The sequence below is a fragment of the Eleutherodactylus coqui genome, chromosome 6 (genome assembly GCF_035609145.1).
Source record: "Eleutherodactylus coqui strain aEleCoq1 chromosome 6, aEleCoq1.hap1, whole genome shotgun sequence".
NCBI lineage: Eukaryota > Metazoa > Chordata > Amphibia > Anura > Eleutherodactylidae > Eleutherodactylus > Eleutherodactylus coqui.
Window position 1 is genome coordinate 49257250 of NC_089842.1, and position 23901 is coordinate 49281150.

At 44.4% G+C, this 23901-nt stretch overlaps 1 protein-coding gene across 1 annotated transcript in view; it reads right to left on the reverse strand.

Annotated features, from left to right (window-relative positions):
• Nucleotides 1–19702: 19702 nt before the first annotated feature.
• SDF4 (stromal cell derived factor 4) overlaps nt 19703–23901 on the reverse strand; it is a 47706-nt gene continuing 43507 nt past the window's right edge. The window contains exon 7 of the mRNA XM_066606762.1: nt 19703–23506. Within this exon, the coding sequence (XP_066462859.1) occupies nt 23330–23506 (177 nt within the window). The 3' untranslated portion in view covers nt 19703–23329. The remainder of the gene's footprint in view (nt 23507–23901) is intronic.

A 23901-nucleotide genomic window follows, 5' to 3' on the forward strand; every position in this document is an offset into this window, starting at 1 on the left:
CTCTATATTAGGCTTCTTCAATAATTAGATGCCAGATAGCATATGTAGTGGATTGCCTATGCTGCCCTGTCCTATCTGCAATTGTCTAGACCTAGCTACATATAGCACGTCAAGGGAGGGAGAGGGAGGAGAGAGAGGGAGAGAGAGGGAGAGGGGGGAGAGAGAGGGGGAGAGGGAGAGAGAGGGGGAGAGAGAGGGAGGGGAGAGGGGGAGAGAGAGGGAGGGGAGAGGGAGGGGAGAGAGAGGGGGAGAGGGGGGAGAGGGGGGAGAGAGAGGGAGAGGGGGGAGAGGGGGGAGAGAGAGGGAGAGGAGGGAGAGGGGGGAGAGGGGGGAGAGAGAGGGAGAGGAGGGAGAGGGGGGAGAGAGAGGGAGGGGAGAGGGAGAGAGAGAATGCTCGAGTCTCCCATTGACTTCAGTGGGGTTCGTTACTCGAACAGAGCTCTCGAGCATTACAAAAAGCTCGGCTCGAATCACGAGCACCAGAGCATTTTGGTGCTCGCTCATCTTTAATGTTATCATAAAACTGCTATTTATGCAGCTTCCTCATAGGATATAGAACGTCCCACCGCAGTGTGAATTCATGATTTAGTACAGATGACAGAGGTGGGCTGCCACCAGCAGTACTTCCCACAACGCTCATGACTGATGTGGTTAACACTGTATGAATACACGTGAGGGGGTGATTGTGGTGGGATATACACATCAGTGAATGAAAAGCACTAAATATATCCGGATTATTGTCTGACGCTGGATTTACTCACTGTTGTTTTTAATGAGGTTTTCTAATTACAGCCGTGTATAGGGGTAAACTGCGCAAAACAATCCTTTGAATTTGCCAACAGTCGCTGCCTCAGACATACTTAGAATTTGACTAGTCGCACAGGCAAATTGTGATGCGCTCAAAGAGGTGTTTGATTTAGCTATTGGCATAGGAATGAATGCCTTCACAATGTAAGGCTACATTCACAGAGGCAAGCGCGATATTGAGCCAAGAAACTTGGCCTTATATCGCACTTACAAACTTACGATTTTTACTGCGAGGCAATGTGTTTTTGCTTAAAAATCACCGCTTCTGTGAAATTGCAAATTTTCACATGCGTAAGAAGATCACTAGTATTTCCCATAGACTTAAATTGGAAAAATCATACTTGCATGTGGGAGCCATGCGACTTTTCTTCAAGGTCCCATAGTAAACAGTGGGCTATTCCTTCTAATGGAATGCTCAAAAATAGAACATACTGCGATTCTAATCACAGCATTGCTGCAGGAGAAAAATCACTTGTTAATAAACCCATTCAAAAGAAAGGGGTTCATGGGAGATTTGTGCGTTTCGCATCGCACAAACCTCATGCAGGATTCTCGGCCGTAAATAAGACCTTAGGCAGGGAATCGATGTATGTGAGAATCATGTGCATCCTCCAAAGTGAGGGGAGTGCAAAATATGTGCCGGCGATATCCAGTGAACCGAACCCATTGATTTCAACGGATACATTTACATGCACGTTTTTGGCGTGTGCATTTCGTCCGTGAAAAAAATTACGCAGCATGCTATATTTTCCTGCACAAACACCGCATAATGAGCCGATGAACTTAATTGCTCATTTCAATGAATGGGAGTATGCTTGCGTGTTTTATTGCATGTGCAAATGCGTGCGATGTGACCATTTAGACACAACGATTATCGCTCAAAAGATTTATTTTGAGCGACTTTTGAGTGATAATCGTTGTGACTTTTACAGCGCAAGATGATCACTCAAACGTTGAGCGATCACCTTGCGCTGCGAGCGGAGGATGCAGAAGACAAGAGGGCTGTCCCCACTTGTCTTCTGCATCCAGCTGTTTCCCGCTCCGTGTGCCTGGCTGTTATACAGCCAAGCGCTCTTAGCGGGGGATGCAGAACACAAGCAGGGTGACCCCGCTCGTCTTCTGCATTCAGCTGTTTTCTGCACAGAGCGCCCGGCTGTTATACAGCTGGGCGCTCCGAGCGGGGTATGGAGAACACAGCTGGACCGCTCTGTTTTTCATACCCAGCCTGTCATCAGGGAGTGGGATACAGCTGAAACAATAGTATCAGCTGTATCCTGCTGTGAACTCCTGATAAGGCTCATTGTTGTCTTTCAGCATGCTGGTTGATGAAAACTGCACGATGTCAGTGCAGTTACACACAACGATTATCGCTCAAAAGACGGCTTTTGAGCAAATTTTGAGCGATGATCGTTGTGTCTAAATGGGCCTTAAGAAACATGCACGTGCAAATATGCAACTTCCTTTGTGCAGATACATAGCGCACGTAAACACGCTTACGCCCGTGTGACACTGGCCTTAAGCTTATGGGAAATTGCAGATGTTAGAAACATGTCAAAATCAGATTGGCCAATGAATGACCTTTAATTATGGCTTTGATAACATGCCAATGTTTGTTAGTTCCAAAAATACAGATGCGAAAATTATGTTCTCGTCATAGATGTGCCAAATTGTTGTCAACTTTGCTTATTTCGCTGATTTATTGTTCTGTTTACTTGAAATGTCATTACTAATATATGTACAACTATCACACAATGTAAATACACCTTAAGAGGATGGGTTTCTCCGGACTCTTCCTGAACCAGCATCTTGTCTGATTCTTGAGTCATGTTGTGCCGGCCGATCTCCCTAATAGTCCTTTTACATGGAACAATTACACTGTACAGCAAATTTTTATTACATTTTCATAACGGAAAGTAATTGATCTGTTTCTGTAAAGTTACAACCTGCTGATTCCACCGGTCACATTGACTACTAGCAGCAGAGGCGTAACTTGAAGCTCCTGGGCCCCAATGCAAAACCTGTAACAGGGCCCCCAACTATAATGCCTTACTCATAGTACTGGGCTCCCTATATGGAGAAGAGAGGCCTTATGGGCCCCCCAAGGCGCCTGGGCCCGGGTGCAACCGCATCCCCTGCATCCTCTATAGTTACGCCCCTGACTAGCAGCACGCCTCACTTTCAGGTTATGAATAAAGATGAGCGAACGTGTTCGGCTCCGCCCCTTTTCGCCCGAACACCGAACTTTGCGAGCAATTCCGTGCTCGGGCGAAAAAAGTTCGGGGGTCGCCGTGGCAGCGCGGGGGGGTGCGGCGGGGAGTGGGGGGGGAGAGGGAGAGAGAGAGGGCTCCCCCCTGTTCCCCGCTGCTGCCGCCCGCGCCGCCGCGCCTCTCCCCGCCCCCCGACGCCCCCCGAATCTTTACGCGCGGACACTGAAGTCCTCGGTAAAGCCGGTGTCCGGGTGCGTAAGTGTTCGTTAAGAACACGTTCGCTCATCTCTAGTTATGAACCATTTCCTTTATGGAATATGATAACAGTTTGGACGTGCCATAATATCATTATTTGACTGTTTTTTGTGAAAAATGACACTTGGATCTTGACTTCTTCCTGTAAGAAACATTACTTTGTCTGTAAGAACCAGCAAAAGTCGCCCATCGTATTCGGTCTCCAATGACTGAGATGTCTTGTGTGCATAATGCACAGTGAATAGAACCCATTAATTTCAATGGGTTCGTTCACATGAGCGTATTTTTTCTCACCATGTACAACTGCGGGAAAAAATATGCAGCATGACCTTGTGGAGGCGTATTGCACACTGCAATATGCCATTGAAGTGAATGGGTGGGTACAAGTAAATAAAAAAAAACAAAAAACTGTTATTTGTATAGGGCCAACTTATTCCGCAGCGCTTTCAGGTAATTATTACTTATTACCCCCCACCAAGCTGGGTACTCATTTTACCGACCTCGGAAGGATGGAAGGCTGAGTCAACCTTGAACCAGCTACCTGAACCAACAAGTACGCAGTGAGTACGCAGGAAACCTGCTTATTTACACACCATTTCATTGAGCCTGTCCATGTTCTTTTTTACATGCGCAAATATGCAGTGTATTTGTGCACTTAATAACAGCGGGCGAAAAATGCGACTTCTAGCCGTGTAAATACATATCGCATTTGTACAAGTGAAATGCGCTTATGTCCATGGGAATGAACCCCAATAGTGACCCTTATAGTAGCCCCAGTAGTGATATTAACCCACACAATGGCCTCAGTAGTAATAGTGACCCCCATAGCAGTCCCAGTAGTAATAGTGTCCTCTATAGTGGCCCCAGTAGTAACAGTGCCCACTATAGTAGTCCAGGGAATGCTGCCCAGCCAGAGGCCAATAGCAACCCTCTCATTGGATCAGGAATAGGAAATCTGGCGTCACGAGGCACAGGTTTTATGGCAGAAGGTATATATGGATACAGAATTTTCTCTTTCTGGTTCCTTGAGAAGCCTTTGGTATTTGGCATGCAGAATAACAGTCAGTATGGAGGTCTCCTTGTTGTCGGCATACTATCGGAATAGCGAATGGTGTCCTACTCTTACCTTTCGGCCACTGTGTGAGATGAGTGTTACATAACAAACAGATGATGTGCAATGTCACTTCTTATCTTGGTCACCAAGATTTATTCCCATGCACTTTACAAAGATGTTATCCTCCTCCGCTGTGTCTTTGCTGTGAAATGTCTGCAGACACAGCAGAAATTGTCTGGTTGTTCAGAAATCCATGCCGCTCGGCCATATTGTTAATACCATTTGGAAAAATAGTCCCTGTCTAATCAATGAAAAACATAGTTAATTGATTAGAACTTACTGGTGGATGATTCACAGTGTTTACGCCATGTGGAAACATACCCTATATGTCACATAAACCTACCCTTATAGTGTTCAGTCAGTACGCGGTGTGTAACAGGGATTGCGAAATAGTTGTGCAATCACTTTTGTTATTAAGCAAGGGTAATGGCGAGCTGACTGGATTAACTGTATAGGCATATTCCCCATAATTGGAAAACCTTATGTGGCAGACAAAAACAGATATCATATGTGAATTCAGCGCACTAAAGTTACTATAAGCTGCCTATCTGCAAAATTTGTGTTGCACAGTGATAATTCAAAACATAATTCAAACGAGCGGGTAAGTGTAAACGCAGCCAGTAAACAAAGAACAATCAATAAATCATTTGCATTTCGTTCATTGTTCATTTTATGCAGGCATAAAAATCATCGTTAGCCCGTTCACTTATTGTTCGGTTTATCTACCGATCGTTGAGCCATTCCCATTCACTTATACAGCGAATGTGAACGACAGAACAATTTCTTATTATAATGAGCCAACGATGTATCTGCCTGTATAACAACTCTGACATCATTCTCTGTTTCAAACGATATATCGTTTGGTGTAAATGGACCCTAAGTATCTATAATTTCTCCACCCAGCAGTTATAGGCGAGCCCTACCAATTAGTATTAGCAGGAAGGTTGTACCACCGGGTGGCCAAATGGTTAAATAAGTTGTTTTATTCTAATGGGTCTTGTTGAAGTATCGAACCGGTTGATTGGACCAGTGGGATCAGGTGAGTGAGCATCATCATCATGTGTTAGGTATGTGCATCTCCTTAAAGCTGGTTTCACGTGGCCGAGAATCTCACGCGAGTTTGGTGCATTGTGAGACACACAAAACTCACGTGAATAGGAACTGCATTCTTATGAAAAAAATTGTGGCCGGTCCTATCTTTTCGCGTTCCTCAGAATGTATTGTACGCCGTGTGATGTGCACGCGAGTGCGATGCGATGTTCTCCATTGAAAACAATGGGAAGACTTGCCGATCCTTTGCCGCACTTGAAAGATGCGCTGGATCATCGCTACTTCACCGAAGTGATGGGAGACGTCTAGCATCCGCACAAAAACATGTTAGCGAGCGCAATATCGGGCCGAGTTTCTCGGCTCAATATCGCGCTCACCTGTGTATAGGTAGCCTCTGGGAGGTGCGGTGGCACAAGGAGAAGAAGAGATAGGACGTGTGTTGAGTGCTTTCTGCCAAGCAGAGGTTGAAATGCAGCGGCTCAGTGAAGGCGCTGCAGCATCCGAGGACCAGGTCCCAGCCTAGGAGACAGCTGGGTAGAGTTTGGGCCTTGTCATGGTGGCTGTATCGTCTTCCACCAGTGACACGTCCAAAGGGCCGAGGGCAGGCTATTAAACAGGGGAACCCAATGATGGATTACCTCATTCCTTTATGTCACGTGTGACGCCATCGTTCCATCCTCTGTGGTGAATCCAGTTGTTGGTAATAAAGAGTCCACACACAGGGAGTTAACTTTCTGAGCCAAACCAAGAATGATCAGTGATGCTCGTTAACTTGGAACAACTTGAAAATATATGCCAGTAGGAAAACACAGTGCAGACTTCAAAGTGGTGTGACAGGGAGGATTCACAGGTGAACAGGAGAAAAAAACTGTCCTGTTACCTGTGGGTCCTGGTCCCGGCAAATTCATGGGTGAACAGGAGAAACCACAGTCCTGTTACCTTTGGGTCCTGGTGCCAGTAGACTCATGAGTGAACAGGAGAAACCACAGTCCTTGTTATCTGTGGGTCCTGGTCTTGGCAATGCTCTCTCTTCTCTTACACTTTCTACCGGTCAACACTCACATTTAGAAAAAGGGGTGTGCTGCATGGCGGCTCTTCATTCTCTCACTCTCTTAGCATTGAAGGGGTACTTTCACATCTCCAGGGTACAGCAAGCCCAGGGCAACATGTAGATTCCTTTCAGCCTCTTCCATTCTGGGCCACACAGGCTGAAGGTGCCTGTGTGGTCCTCTTGCAGATCCAGAACAGAACTCAAAAACAACCACCCTCATGCACCTTGCATCCACACAAATATATCACAAGGTCACATGACAAACCAACGGATACATTTTCTGGACAGCCAGCTCACATATCAGACAGTTTACTCTTTCAGTATTGCAGCTATGCAGTACACATCATTCATGCAACACAGAAGACACTGACATTACATAGACAAATGCATGCATACTATAATGGAGGGGCCCTATTGTTCTGGGTCACTACAAGTGGTGCACCCCACTACTAGGCAAAGAAATTTTCTGTATTACACGGCTCTAGCTGAGACACTGCCATCATTGTCACCTGGTCCTGTTCATTCATTGGTCAGAAAACACATAAATTTGAAATTTGAGTTCCTGAGTTTAATAAAGTTTAAATTCAAACAGCACAGAAGAGTCAAGGTATGTCTGAACATCCGACCCTCGTCCCAGCAGTGCGGAAGGCTGCTCCCGCCATCAATGCCCCGTCCAACTACCTGTACTCAGCTCAGCTGTATTGCAGTGAACGCTGTGGAGCTACAATATCAGGCACAAACTGTGGACATGTTTGGCGCTAGTTTTGGAATAAAGCTGCCATGTTTTTTTTAACCCTCGATAACACTCTTCAAGGCTAGAGAAGGTACATCTGGCTGGCAGTTTTAAGGTGCATGTGACTGGCATTGTTCATTGTGGATGTGGATGGTACTTTTGTGGGCTCTTGTGGTGGCAGCAGTGTTCTACCTGCCAGCCAAAGTACCAGCAAATCCTCCAGTGGCCCCAAACTCTGACATAATGGGGCCAAAAGGTCTAGCACAAGACAACCCCAGTTGGCAATGACTCAGAAACTAATCACTTATGACTGGGGTGTATTTTTTATGTGATGATTCACAAATAACCTATTAGATATTTTTAATGACGTGTCCTATTTGTACAATGATAACAAAGATTAGACTGTAATTAGAAGTGTACATGATATGTAGAGATGGAGGGTGGGACCTCAGAATCATCTCCTCTACTGGACTCTAAGACTCCGGTTGACTTCTTTGAAGACTTGACATGTAATGGTTCAGGGAGGTTCAGCTTAAGATCCAAGTAAAGAAACCTATAATTTTAGTTTGGAAGTGAAAATCTAGCGTTATCTTCCTTGCATCTCAACATCTATGGTACGGCTGCTCATTTTCCATATCTAAGACACCTATATCCACAGGGGCCTACAGATGTATCCATGTAGTGCCTTCCTGTTACCCCAGTTATGGTTCCAAGGTGCATGTCAGCATTTAATGTCAGCATGATAGCCAGAATATCAAAGCGGTGAGGATACAGATGTAGATACAGTCATTCATTGTAACGTCATCTGAACAACAGAGCTCTAGTGGAAAATGTACATGAGCTGCTGGAAGCTTCCGCGAACGAGTATCTACCACAAAGATCTGCCACATAGCACGTCAGAAGCAGCACAGCACTGTCAGTGATTGCCATCAGTATCGACCATACTGTGACATCATGCTATGACATCTCCTTCCATATAGCAATGGAATATGTGAAAGGATAGATATCGCCACCAGAAGATTTTACAAAAAACACATACACAATGTATAAGAGCCTATTCCTCTATAGGTAGTTCATAAGATTAAGTACTAACCTTAGAGTGCGACATAAAATCAAATGTGCAAGTTTTCAGTGGATCAGTTTCAGGGTGAATCCACATAAGAATGGGAAAATTGAGCCAACTGAGTGACGTCCAATGAGCATTGGTCATCGGTGCTAGCTAGGGCCAGGAATTGATACACGCAGGGCTCATGCTGCCCTAGGCACTTATAGTGCCTATTCCCCCTATTAGCAAGTCAGGTTAAAACTTCTGCCCATGCACTTTAGACAACGGTTGGCCAAGTACTCCTTATGCTGATAGCTATTGTTCCCAACTTTCCCATATACATGCAGACTCTGCCAAGAGTGCATGGGTTTTCGTTGTTGAGAAGGAAATATGCTATTGCTAGACATCTCTAGAAGAGGTTTATCGTCCATGGTAACATACATATGGCAACAGTACCAAGATAAGCAGACCAAGCTTACTAAATGCAGTACCAGAACACAGCTTACTATATAGATATGCTACCAGAACAAAGCTTATTAGAGGGATACATTACTAGAACTAAGCTGGAGTTTGTTAGACAAGTGGACAGAAATTACTGGACAGTCTGACGGCCATGGAGTCCAGGGCACACTCCCTTTATTATAATCTGATTGAAGCCCCCTTGACCCTAGCTACTGTCTCACCAACAGTTAGCAGAGCTGTTGCAGTAACCGATGCACAGGGCCCACAGCTGAGGAGATGGTGGGGTAGCTGTTAGGAATGTCATGGACGCACTACTATCTCCTCCCCTGATGGACGCATGCAATCCTTTACCAAGGCCCTGGCAGGCCTCGCCAGGCAATGCTGGTGATGCAGTTACCTGTATAAACCTTTGCGTGGAAACTTCAGTGTATGTCACGGGTGACGCCACTGTTCCATCTACTGCAGTGAACTCCGACGATGGTGCAATAAATAGTCCACACACACAGGGGTGTGCTTTAAATAGACTAAACCAGGAACGGTCGGTAAAGCCTTTCTTTACTGGAAAATCCAACAGGGATAATATAAAACAGTCCTTGACATGGAGGATTGGTTCTCAGACAACTGCTAATTGCGAGAAGGGAAGGCAACTCGGACATCTTGATACATACAGTCCACATTTTCTGTAGGATCACTCTCCCGGACGACTTCTCTCGCTCTCTCTACCGGCCAACACTCACTGTTTAGTTGTCTCTTACAGTAGTCTCTCAACTCTATGCCAACTGAGGATAAGACGGGGTATTCTCCATTCAAAGTAAATGGACATATCTTCTTTTATATTGGATAGGTCTAGGTGGGGAAGTCTCCTGGCCATGTGTACTGCTTGGCAAAGGCTCCAGACTCCCACAACCCATTTGCACATCTTGCAAACACATATATCTCTCATGGTCACGTGACAACATTGCGTACCCACAAACTGTTACATTTTCCAGACATACCTAGACATTAAACTCTTGTACGCTGCAGCTGTGCAATACACATAAATCACTGACATGACAATTGCACAGTGCATCCACATTAAACACATGGCCGCCATTTTGGGACACATTTATAGACAGTTATGGAGAGGCCAGATATGTATACTTCAGGCCACTACACTGTTAGAGACAGCCAAGCTGAGCCTGCCGAGCTGTATGGTGCAGCTTTTCTCCCCAGAAAAGGTGAGGTTAAAGAAATTTTTAAAAATTCTGACTGCTCCTGGGGCTTCCCCCCCCCCCCCCCCTCAGCAACTAGACGCCTTATTGCCTAATATGACCCTGCATACACTGACAAACTTCTGGGATTTTCTTGTGCAACAGTGTGATTGACGAAAAATATCCCATAAAAGGGAATCCTGTGGATGTAAACAACTTGTCAACAAAATAGGTCAAAGCAGCTGTGTGGGTTTTTTTTCCCCATTGGTCATAAGTGGGCATATTACTAGAAGTTAAATAGCTTTGCAATTGATTTTCATGAAAAAATCTTTACCTTTCACCATTTCTCATCATGTCCCCCTTTCTACTCTGTATGGAGCATTTCCTTGCACAGTAACCTTCAGTTTTGTGTAAGGGGTCGCTATGCAAATATGTATTCACTAACGCAAATAAAAATGAACCCGAGCGAATGTATTAACCTAAAACGACCCTAAATGGGTGCGAACTTCCTGAGGACGGGGAAGAAGTGAGTGAAAAGCACGCCAGAGAGAGGAGATGGTGGAGAGAGCCGCTGAGGACTTTATGTGACTGCCTCAGTGGAGAGGCAGCTGAGTGGCCTGTATACTTCTGCCTGCATCAGGAAGGATCACTAAGAGAGAGTTCTGCTGCAGAAGCTTGTGTTGCAGATTCCCAAAGTTGACAACCAGAGAGATTACATCTGAAACCCCCACGGCAAGGGACATATCATTTGATAGGTACCAAGATCGGAGAGAGTCAAGGGACTTCAGGGGCCCCATCACCCTGACAATAGAACAGAGGACACCAAAGATTGTGACTGAGGATGAACCTCTATAAAAACTGTGTGCGCACACACAAACAATTGCTGTTAGTTAGCAAGCAGGCCTGCTAGTCAGGGACAGGGACATACTGTGTTATTCAATCAAACATTCACAGTTCTATTAATTCATGTATGCAGTAACGTTCTTTCATGGACTTAGAAACAAGCCAGGACTTTGTGTTAAAATCCTCATCTTATTTATATAAGCTCTTCGCTCACTCACTTTGTTAACAGAGTGTGTGCGGCATTGCGCCATAGTTGAATTCATATCGCCTTCAGAGACTTTATTTGCACAGTTCACAGAATGCGCTATTATACTTCTATTTACCAATTGTAAAGTGTGAAATCTGTTTCTACATATTGTGATTTTTAGTTAACATAGCCAGGGTCAAAACTGTAGCGGTAAAGTCATATAATATCTTCTAATGTTTCTTTTTCCATACCAGCATAACCAATTTTCCTTTTACAGTTCTTAGTTCTAGTAGAAGTACATGCTTTTGTTAAACTGGTGTCTGCATCATGCTCCGGTTCCTATGGCACTTGCCCTTACCGCGACATAAATTTGGCGTACTCGGCAGAACACAATTTTGGTCACTAAGGCACATAGTGCAAATGCTGATATGGTGTCAGCTAGCTCATTAATTAGATAGTAGAACCCCTACAAGGGTCCTTTCGGTGCCATGCTAAGCCTCCTGACCAAATTTGATGGACACAAGATTATGTTCACAGACCGCATAGCTAGATCGAGGAGCGTCATACTGTATAGTATAGGTCCAGAACTACAGATGGAATTAGCCCTAAATGCGCTGGAAGGGGATGCTCAAAAGACTGTTTTTCTACAACCCAAATTTAAGAGTCAGAGTGTGGACTCCATCATCAAGATGCTTGAGAATGTCTATGGAGAAGCAGCAAGTTTTGAGAACTTAAGTGTTTGATTCTTTACCAGTGCCCAGAGGGAAAAAGAGAATATACCACAGTATGCCAGCGTTCTTCAAAAAATCTTAACAGCATACAAAAATGAGATGCATCTGGAATGAACACTATGGGCTCAATGGACCAAATTTTGAGAGATCAGTTTATCCTTGGGTTGCGCAGGTTGCCTCTTGCCAGATTCTATGTCAGCGGGTCCTGGTTGATCCTTCACTAACTTACCAAAGCTGTTGCAGGATCCACGATGAAAACTATGGACCATGTGGTCACAAACCATGGCAGGCCATTGGACCACTGGAACAGAGGAAAGGTGAGAGAGGATAGTCAGTGAATTACAGAGTGCCCTGCCAAAGAAGAGTTAACACAAGTTAAAGCTTGGACGAGTCAGCCTGCGACTGAAAGATCAAGATATGAAGTCATGATATCAATGCAGGTCACCCCCTGCTATGACAAACCACCTCAAAGTGCGTGATGACCCAATGAATGACAAGAGCTACAATGTTGGCGATGTGGAGGAAGGGGACATTTTGTTAGAGAATGTAGGAGTGAAGTACCTCGATGTCTAGAAGAGACGTTAAAATAAAGCCCCCTGTAGTAGCACTGATCAGGGGGTTGGACCAGATGACCCTGGAGGTCCCTTCCAACTCTACCATTCTATGATTCTATGAGTAGTGCAGCATACTGGAGGGGAGGGGAGGTGTGGAGGGAACTCACTAACCAATGCTCCAAACATCTAGATACTGGACATCTGATTCTGCGAGCTGAGTTTGAAGAAAAGGGAGTCAATTGCCTTGTGGATATCTGTTCGCAAGTTACGACAATGCCTGAATCTTTCTTCAATCAGCATTTCCAGGCGTTAGTCAAAGCCTGAAAGGGAAATCATAATAAAGCTGAATGTCGCTAATCATCTGCCCATTCCTGTAACAGGAGTAGCTTGGATGAAAGTACGAATTTGTGGGCAGGACATTGGCAAGAAAAGCATAATCATTGTCCACGAACTCTTGTAAGACGAAATCGCCATGATACCAGGCATGAATGTTCTACGAAATTTAGAGCATGTTGTTTAAAGAAGAATATACCCGGATACCAGGCAGTGGGGACTGTCAGAATCTCTGAAAGAGCCGTTCTCACTCTGCCTCCCCGGCATGAGAATGTCCTGACTTTGTCGGTTGGGACACATTGAAGATTAGAAGGAACTGAATTTATGGTAGAACCGGTGGGGCTTGGAGAGTTAAGCAAAGATTCCCTGGTTGTCTGGACATTAGCTGTAGTCTGAGAGGGGAACGTTGCTGTTCGGTGTGTTAAGGAGGGTTGAAGAGACGATACTAGTGTCAGGAGTAGTGGGCCGACTAGCAATGTACAATTTTCATTATCTAGTACCAATCGCAGAGAGAGAACACAAATGCAGATGTGTTGTTGTGAGTAATGCTAGAAGCCCCTGTGGGAGTACAGAATGACCGGTTGGAGGATGAAGAGACACCCGACTTTCAGAAGTTCCTTTTTAAGTAGCGGCCCATTCAGGAGGAGGAGTTTGACCACTGATGGCAGTATAAAGGAAAACAAATGGAGCAAGGTCCAGAGTGAGGATCCGGGACTGTCTCGGGTGAAGAGCTGTGTGGCTCAACAAGAAAATCCTGGAAAGGAAGAAAAGGTCCATCACAGTCAAGAGATCCTCCCCGTAGTGCAACAGTGGGAACGCCTGCTGTCACGTACGCAGGGCGAGGGCGAGGAAGGAAAGGCTCTTAGGTTGTGGAGTGACTGGTACCCCACTTTCCAGACTCCTGAAAAGCGACCATGAGCCACAGCCACAACTCTACAGCAACCAACTTGGCCCTGCACTTATTAACAATTTGTCCCTCGGGACAAGAGGAGAGAGGGTAAGGGACGATACCTATCGATCCCACCTCTGGTCCTCAAACACTCTGCAGTCTTGCAAGCTGGCAGTCGTTAGAATACAGGCTGATTTGTATTTAGCTTCCCCACACTTCGGCACGCATGCGAAGCGGAAGCACAAATCACCCACCTGATCCGTTCTAACGCACTCCAGAGCTCTACAATATGCATACACAAACGCTGCCACCACCAATTTGGTTACGGTAAATTGGAACCCGATCTATGACTTATGAATACAATCTTCGGAGAATATGGTTTCGTGTTAACACAGACGAGGCGCACTAATTAATTTAACGTTTAATTCTCAAAGAAAAGAGCAGTGCTTATTTACAGAAAAAATACGAAAATGATGTTACAAGATAAATGGCAAGAGACTTACATATGATATCACAAACAGTAAAATAACAGGGATTAAAAGAAGAGAGTTACCATTCTGTGGCGTGGAGTCGCGCCAGAACTGCGGACCAGACCTCACGTATAGTGACCTCCAAGGGGCTGACCCTGAGCACACATCCGTGTGCGATTTTTAAACTCTCACGGTGGTAACACCCCTTTAGTTCCTTCCAGCCCCCTTAGGGGCTGGCTTATCTTGGGACACATAATCCCCTGAAATACATATTTCCTTCATAACTCCGTGTGGGTGTGACCCACCATGAAAATATGACAACGATGTTTCCTGTTGTGATTTTACGTGTGTTTTGAGCCCACGCATGAGTAGTTTTGGACGCATCTGATCCGAGATACGCAATTCTCGGTTCCTGAGCGTCGTGCAAATGTGGGAGTCCCTGCATCTTATTGGCGGGGATGCAACGTTCCACAAAATAGCCTCGTCCGCGGGCTGCGACGTACAGATCTTTCATAATTCCTAAATTACATTTTCCTTTGTCTTACGGGCACGTTCGTTTGTTAACTTTGCCTCCAAAAGTTATCAGGTCAGTTACGACCATTTGGACCAGTAAGGGAGGGAAAGAGCAACTGAGGTGTGAAGCCTATTTCCTCTCCTTATTTCCTAACAAACATTTGCTGGCTCCTGGCTCCAGAGGGGCTGTAGGACATCAAAGACCCCCTGGGGGAGAAGTGTAACAGCCTTTCCTGAAGTCTACTTCAAAGGTAGCTCAGCACTCAGCTTTCCTATATGCGGAAAGACCATTAACTCTTCTCTCTACAAACTATACAAAATGACTGACAGACTACAATTTTCACATCACAATGCATATCTATCAATCTCTTATCTTTATCTGTCACTCTGGTATCTATCTACCCTTCTAATCTCTATCTAGTAAGGGGGAAGGATGTCAGCTCAGCTTTTCTAGTGTCCTGAACGTCAGCTGATTGATACTGGACAGCTGGGGGGACACTTTATTCAACTCTTTTTACTACACCTGCAAGTAAAAGACAATGCCCTGTATCGAAGAGTTCAGCTTCCCATGGACCTTGAGGCATGGTGACAGGTGGTGATCCCTGGACAGTTAGCGAAGGACACCGCTCAAAAAGCACATGAATGGGGAGCTCATTTTGGGGCCAACAAGACATTTCAGTGTCTGCAATGGTTTGTGTACTACCCTCAGTGATTCCCACCAGACAGCCAAAACCACCTGTGCGATCTGTCAAGACTTCATCCGAGTGTACGGATGCCCAAATGCATCCACTCGGACCAAGAGGCCTGTTTCCATTAGAAAGTCATGGAAGAGCTGCACTGGATAAATGGAATTGAGAAGTCCCAGACTACTCCTTATCCCCAGGGCAATGATGTGTGTGAAGGATTTAACAGAACTTTGCTACAAATGCTTTGCACCTTGGAGTATGATAAAAAAAAGATGAGTGGCCTGAATACCCGCCTGCCGTTAGAACCCATTGATTATAAATGGGTTCGTTCTCCTTTCCCTATTATCATCAGCTGTGCAAAAAAAGAATTAGAACATTTTCTTTTTTTTTTGGCGTATTTGGTTTGGTGGTGGTGGTGGTAAGGGGGGGGGGGGGCACACACAATCTGCAAGGACATGCGTGAAAGACTGCAATTGCGCAGGAGAAAGAACACATCTGAAATGCATTAAGACTGACAAGCCATTTGAAATCCGTGAGTATGTGTTTGCCCCATGCAAATGAACATGTCTTGCAGGCGCAAAATGTACAGTAAAAATACGCCAATGCTCACACAAAAAAGCATAGCTTGTTCCACAAAAACACTACGCCCAGGCGCATGCAAATACGCATACGCTCGTGTGAAGTCGGCCTAACATTTTTTCTGTTTCAACAAGACAACAACTGGGATGGAACATAATTCTTGCTGATGCATGTGTAATAACATAGGGACAGTATTTTTAGTGTTGTCATAGGCAGGAGTGCGTACAATAATCCCCCACCTACCTGTATTTTCCTGTGTTTAGTATACGATTTACGGGATTTGGGGGGGGGGGGGAAGAGATATTTATTTCCAAAAATTCTGAAAATCTCCGTAGAAGGTTCTATTTCAGTTTCTGACACTTTTGTCAACAGAAATGGCCCAGCTTGTAGTGGTCAAAAATGATGGAAACCAATCAATGGGATCCACTTCAAACAGTCATTGGACGCCAAGGATGTTTGTTAAGACATGACCGCTAGCATAGTCTAAGGCTAGGTGCACAAGAGCTGATACTTCAGGTTGCACCAGAGTTCTTGCTTCGGCCAGCGTACAGACACCAGCGCTGTCCAACATACATGGACACAGCACATTCACATGACTTGAGCATGTCATATTTCTCGTCCATGAGACAGGCAGCAATAGGACATGCCGTGAGTTTTTCCACACGGCTTATTGAAAAAAAAAAAAAAAAAAAGAACAAAAACATACATGTGTACAGCTACATAGGCAATAGCGAGGCCATGCACTATCCAAGGAAATACATGGACAGCACATGGCCAAAATATGCTAGTGTTTTGTGCACATAAAAAAAAATGGTAGAAAAGAAAAAAGCCATTTTCACCAGTTATGAAAATCCATGTACTTTCATTGACTTCATTCACCGTGGGTCACGTAGCCGTGCCTTGCATGCGTGATACGCTGTGAGATCATGGCCCTGTAAATACGCCCTTAGGGAGTAACCCCTTTACTTCACCCTTGCAACATTTCAGTTCAACAGAATCTCTCATACAATTCTTGAGAAAGAATCCTACTGCATTGAAATGTTGCAATGGTGAAATAAGGATGATTATTCAGAAGACGTGCGGCTTCACACACACTATTATTTGACTTTCTAAAAATTCCGAAAGCCACGCATCAGGCCTCTGGGAGACGTGGACCCATATTAATGTGCTATATTTCCGCTAGAAGCAATGCTACGAAATCTGACATCTCAAAAAGCAGTGGGATTGCTCATGTAGATGGGGCACAGTAGTCTTAACTGTCCCCCCCCCCCCAAAAAAAAAACATGGCCCTATTTTTTTCTCCTCTTCTTCGTTTTTCCTCCCTTCTTTTAAAAAATCCTAACTTTTATTCATCCATCAACATAGATGCCTGAGGGCTTGTTTTTTGCAGGTAGCATTGTATTTTTCAAATGGCACTATTTAATGTACTGAAAAATGTTAAAAAAAATTCTAAATAAAGTGAAATGGAGAAAAAAAAACCCATCTAAATTCCACCACCTTTGGGGAACGCTTCGTTTCTACGGCGTACACACTGCAACAAAAATGACCTGATAACTCTATGCTATGGGTCAGTACAATTACTACGATACCAAATGTATTATTTTTTTTCTGTATTATTTTAAAAAAGGGGGTCATCTTTGGAACATCTAAATTATTTTCGGCCGCCTTCTTCTGACACCCGTAACCTCTTCATTTTTCCTTCAACATGCGGGGGCTCTATTTTTGCAGGACGCCCTGTAGTTTCTATTGATACCATTCTGGAGTACTTGTATGACTTCTTGATCCCTTTTCATTACATTTTTTTCTTACAGATGGGGTGGCCTAGAAAAGTATAATTTTGAAGTTTTTGTTTTCGGACAACGTTCACCATGCGGGGTAAAAAACGTGTTACTTTGATAGATCAGACTTTCAGGGACGGAGCAATACCAAATATGCTTTTTAAAAAAATTTAGATTCCTTGTCATTATAAATATGGGAAAGGAAGGAGGGGTATAAACATTTTTTTTAGTCTCCATAGGGACATGAACTTGCTCCTGCAATATATACTATGGTGTTACATCATACCACGATCTGACAGGCAATCTATCAAGCCACACCACAAGCATGGCTTTATAGGCAGTCTGCTATGGCAGTCCTGGGGTCTGTCATAGCAGCTGAGCAGCATCCCATAATCTCATTGCAGCGGGACCAATCAGGGCATTTAAATGCTGTCAGAACTGATATTTAAAGCGTTAACAGCGGCGATCAGTGGGATTACTGATCACAGCTGTTGGGCACCGGTGTCAGCTGTAAGAAACAGCGGGCACCCAAGTTCTATGGAGTGGGTAGTGCACACCTCCGCCCATTTACCTTCTGTCCCTCCTACTGGACCATATAAATGGTATCCTACCTTCCCTGGTTTTATTTGTAGGCTTATTCCCAAGAGAGGAGTATTCTGTGAGGTAGTTACCCAACTTTCCCAGGTTGAGATTATAGCACCTGGTATCAGTGTTAGGACCCATCTGAGAGCTTGGTCACCCGGACGTTGGTAGATGGGCCAATGTAATTTGATCTAATTATATACCAAGAACCTTGCATTACTTAATGAGGTTAGAGTATAGATTATACGTATGTATACCTCTGATAGTAAATTTATTTTGTGTGCTGTTGCCATTTTTGGTTTCTGCTTCTATGGCTCCCAATCCCCCTCCATATAAACCCCGAACCTCTGACGTAACTATACATCATGGTGTGTTAAGGGGTTAATGAGAGGCTTATTTACAAGGATGCATTTTCAAGGGTGTACATACCCATAGAGTTAGACTGTGGGGCTGCTATGTGGCTCATGGAGATAGGAGAGACCAGCGATGTACGATCCCACCCTCTCGTCTACTGGGTTGTTGGAACCAGTGCCGGACTCCCCGCTCCAGAACTACTGAATTGTTCAAAAACAAGGGGGTTGGGAAATGAGATTTATTTTTATTTGTATAGCACCAACTTATTCCGAAGCGCTTTCAGGTAATTTATTTATTACCCCCCACTAAGCTGGGTACTAATTTTACCAACCTCAGAAGGCTGAGTCAACCCCGAGTCTGCTATCTGAACCAGCGGGGATTGAACGCACAACCTTCAGGTCGTGAGCGAGAGCTTAGGACTGCATTTCTGTTGCACTTTGCATCACAAACAGAACATGGGAAATGCATTAAAGGGGTTGTCTCGCGGCAAGCATCAAAATTTTACCTTACCCCATTCCCCCTGTCACCCCCCTGGCATAAAATAGCAAATTAAAGCGGTTTTTAAGCCGCTTGCTACTCACCGATCCGACGAAATAAGGAGTTATAAAAATCTTCTCCCTAAGATGGCCGCCGGTCCTTTCCCAGGGATGCACTGCGGTTTTCTCCCAAGGTGCACTGCGGCTCTTCTCCCATGGTGCACCATGGGCTCTGTGCGTTCCATTGCCGATTCCAGCCTCCTGATTGGCTGGAATTGGCACACGTGACGGGGCGGAGCTACGATGACGACGCGGTGACCAGCTCTCCGGCACGAGCGGCCCCATTCACCAGGCAGAAGACCGCACAGCGCAAGCGCGTCTAAAAACGCCAGAAGACAGCGAAATTAGACGGCACCATGGCGACGGGGACACCAGCAACGGAGCAGGTAAGTGAATAACTTCTGTATGGCTCATAATTAATGCACGATGTACATTACAAAGTGCATTAATATGGCCATACAGAAGTGTATAGACCCACTTGCTTTCGTGAGACAACCCCTTTAAAGGGTCATGGAAAAGACCAGACCTGTCCAACCTGGGTGCCAAAATCCAGCACATTAATAAGGTGCCCACTCTCATCTATGTTCTCTACTGGTGCATTCGGCATATTTTGGCAAAATCTCGACTAGTCTGTATAGGCATGGCATGAAATTCTTCCTTCTTCTCAACTGAACCAAAATCCATAATTACAGTCTTTGCGAAGCATCAGCTTGTGAATCTCTTGCGGCTCTATAGACAACAGCGACACGTTCATCAGATACAGATTCCTTTATTTCTTCAGAAGCAAAATAAAACAGATGACTTTGGTGTACAATGTTATCTATAGAAAATAGGCTGGTATTAACCCAATGTATAAAAATAAATTACACGTATCTAAGTGATCATCGCCATCACAGCCACATTTCCCTCAAATGATCCACCCCATCCCAATGGTCTCGAGACCTATGTACAGATGTAGCAGGGCTGATCACATCATTAGACACCCGCGAGCTTTGTATTCTGTATGGTCACTCATCAGGTCACAAGCTGTCATTATTATAGGGCTGCAGATAAGCCTTTTGCATTAAGCCTCATGCGGATGTACTACCATACAATGCCTCGTAAAGAGCCACATCATGATGACATCCCCCTCAGAAGCAACCCTTCTAGGGGCGAACACATCATGATTTTCTGTTCTATTCGACTACTATGGACTCTATCAGGTAAAAAGAAAAACCTCTTATATGGATCCCTATGAAATTGGAGGCACAAGAAAGTACACTATGGACCCATAGAAGTCTATGGGCAGCATATTACAGCTCCAGGTTCACTGTCAAGATCAGCTCTGCTACATCTGTACAGCAAACAGTCTAATGAAGACACAGAGCTATCTACAATATTAAAGGACATCCTATATATAGTACAACACACATAAAACAATTAAACAACTAAAAACAAGCCGTCCATCATCTGTTCAGATCCGACTCCATGAATATATAATAAAAAAAATACAAACTAAATAAAACGGAACATTAAATCCGCATGGTTACAAAGTCGTAGGGTCTATATTGTACAATATTGGAATAAGCAGCCCAGGAGCCAGAACGATTCTCCCTGCACATATAGGGCCATGTAGGTCATCTGCTGTAACCATATTACTCAATAGGTGTGGTTTATGTTATATCAGCTCTCTCATGACCAGGAACTGTGAGTCATAGCCTGCATGGGTTCCTACAGGGTTCATATGGGTCACATATGCCTTAGCAGGTTCCTTTTTAAAAGGGAGTGGTCATAGTTTGGTTTACAAAAAAAAACAAAAAACTATACTCCCCCATAAGAACATAAACTGTTATATGGTCACCTCTCCCAGCTCCCTGCTGTGTCCAGCGCCGTCGCTCCGGGTCTCTATCGTGCAATCATGTTTGCAGGCTGCTGCAGCCAATGACAGATCTCCACACTCCATCACTGAGCTCTGTCATTGGCTGCTGCAACCTGTGATGTCTCATACACAGACTGTGGTCCACCTGCAAATAAAGGGCACGGAGGACTGAGCAGTAACACAGGACGCAGCCAGGAGAGGCGAGTATATGACAGTTTATGTTCTCTTTCAAAACTAACATCTTGGACAACCCCTTTAAGGAAGGACATGAAAAAAAACAAAACTTCAACAAAAGCTTATCAAAAAGGTAGTTTGGTTATTTATATTACTTCAGATGGAATGAATTTAGGTCCTCCACCGAAAATCACTCACACAATTAATTACAAACATTTCGGACTCCTTTAGCGCTGCCTGACAACCAACGATATAAAAGGGTGGTGGTGTTAGGTAATAAATCCCTAGCAACCAGACTGTCATTATAGTCACCACTCCACCCCTGCCATCACTCGTGTTCGACATTTCAGCTGAGTTCCAGTGAAATAAACAGGACCGAGTTGCAATACTATCCACAACCTGTAGATAGAGGAGGTGCTGTTTTCCAAAGAAAGCAGCCATGTTTTTATTAAAGGGGTATTCCAGACACAGACTAACATTTTATAATCTAATGATCATCATAACAATATGTCAGTCATTTTGTTATAGGTTCCTTGTACCTACAGATAACTTGTCCCCATTTGCCACTTCTTCCACTAGCCATAGCCTCCAACATCCTGTAAGCAGTGCATGATGGGAGGACAGGAGCGGAAGCACTGCGCTGTATTGCTCATGTGCACTCTGAGTGAGAGGGAGGTTGGTGCTAGTAAGTTGTAGGACCTGTAAGCTGGGGGCGGAGCTACAGTGCTGGCCGGTAAACAAGCTCTATGCATGCTGGAAGTTGTTGGTAGCAGTCTGTTGCTGCATTTACTACGGAAGTGATGCATGTAAAAACAGCAGCAGACCCATCGATAGTATTTGCGCCCGGAAAGCCTGTTTACTCTTCAGATACACTGAAACAATGAGAAAGTTACGGAAGTAGACATAACTTTAAACCATAGGAAAGAAGACAACTTGCTCCTAAACTAGATTTGCTGAATGACTGTAGTCCCCCAAGCATCATCGTGTACTGATGCCAATTAATGCCCACAAAGCGATCATCGTCGATGTAAAGCTGAAGCTGCCATGTTTCACACTTACAGCAGCCCCCTTAACACACTTTATTCAATACTCGTGTTCTTCTTGAAACAACTCTGGGAGCTTCATTCAGTAGAACCCGGCAGGGACAATTAAGTGTTACCAGTTGGGGTGTGTCCATACATATTCTGCCTCTGCCCAATCAGTACTGTCTATATTGAAACACGCCTGTTTGACAAGTTAGAATGATTACGCCCAGTTGTCAAATTTTTTCAGATATTTCTAGGGGGTACAACAGAAGAGGCAGAGTGATAAGAAAAGTTGCTGCAAAATTGTTTCAAAGAAGAATACAGGTACTGAATAAAAAACATGCCAGGAAAACCAATGGGACCTTTGTAAGTCGGCAGAGAGCGGAGATGGAGTTCCCTGTGACTTTGCGCTACAGAACCATAAGCACTTGGTGTACTGTCGTATGGCGCTGTTTTACAGAATTATTCTTGCAATCCAGCACCTGCATGTCTGATTCCTACATATGAAGGTAAACTTTGGCCCCATAGAAGTCTATGGGAGTCCTATAACAGCCATGTACAAGTCTATTGTTTGGACGCCTAATAAAAGCGATATGTTAATTTTATGAGAATACTCGCAAATCTCCTTGGAACTGAAATTACAAACCCTGCCTATAACTCTGTGGTGACAAAACTTCCTAACAGGTTAATCAAATGTCCTCGTGAGGAAAACAAAAAGTAATTACGGAAAGAAAAAAATTTTTTTACCTTCAGTAATATAACACTAAATCATGCGTTCTGGATGTAAGTTTTTGCGCTTTTTCTTAAGTCTTTTCTTATTTACCACTGACCAAAAGGAAACAAATGAACGGATATGAATGAGAACAATTAAAGACACAACGTATAAATAATTCAATTTTCATATAAACAAAAGATCTATAATATTATACACTTTACACGGACGGTTCACGATTTATCATTACCGAGTCCTTTTTTTTTTTTTTCTTTCTTTTTTTTTCTATTTTGCGCCGTCAGATATCATCGCCCATAGAGAAGCTGAACACACCCTGTGAGAGATTTAAGTCATTGTATGAACAGGATGAAAGATAAATCACCTAAGCAAATAAAAGCTGTAATTTAATGTGCAAATTCTGCCATGAAGGTCGCAAATGGTGGGGGGAAGGCGAGAGCCCCCACTCAATACTGCACACTAAGAATACACAGGGAGATAGCAGCAAAACTGGTGTGGATCTTCCCATTCAGCTAGAAGAAAAGTCCTTCCTCCACAGAAAGAACTTCTCCAGCCGAAGGGCAAGAAGAATCATCTGGATGAACGGTGGGACCCTAAAACTCTTCGTGAACGTTGCGGGCGTAGTCCATCAATTTGCTGCCTGTGAAGTATTCGCTGTATTTCAGGATCTCTTCCAGGCCCAAGTGATGATCTTGGTTTTCGTCGGCCACCGCGATCATCTGTTTTGCTTCGTTTAGAGCGTTGTACTCGTTCATGGGGTCCATGTATTCCTGCAGAAACACAAGTTATGTTAGTGACGTCGAAGTAGAACGTCTAGCAGAACAGCCCGCACCTCTAACAAGATTCCCATGGTCCAGAATGAAAAAATCTGAAGTTGCAAAAGCTTCCACCATAAAATAATTAGTAATCAGGCCCCTCATTGAACCCCAACTTGCTTTTGTTAAGGACGAGCCCCTTACTTAGTGTCCCCACTACTGCTTCCCTACTGTAAGTGTGGCCGCTCTTGCAGTCTTACTGAGAACCCCTTAAGAAGGTTTAATGGTATCCTGGCAGTAAAACCGCACTTAGAGGGTACCGGCCGCACCTACAGAGCTCCTCGTACCAATTTTGGGCAACGTGGGCCTGATGGCATGGTACATTATCCTGTTGGAATATCTGGTGGGGG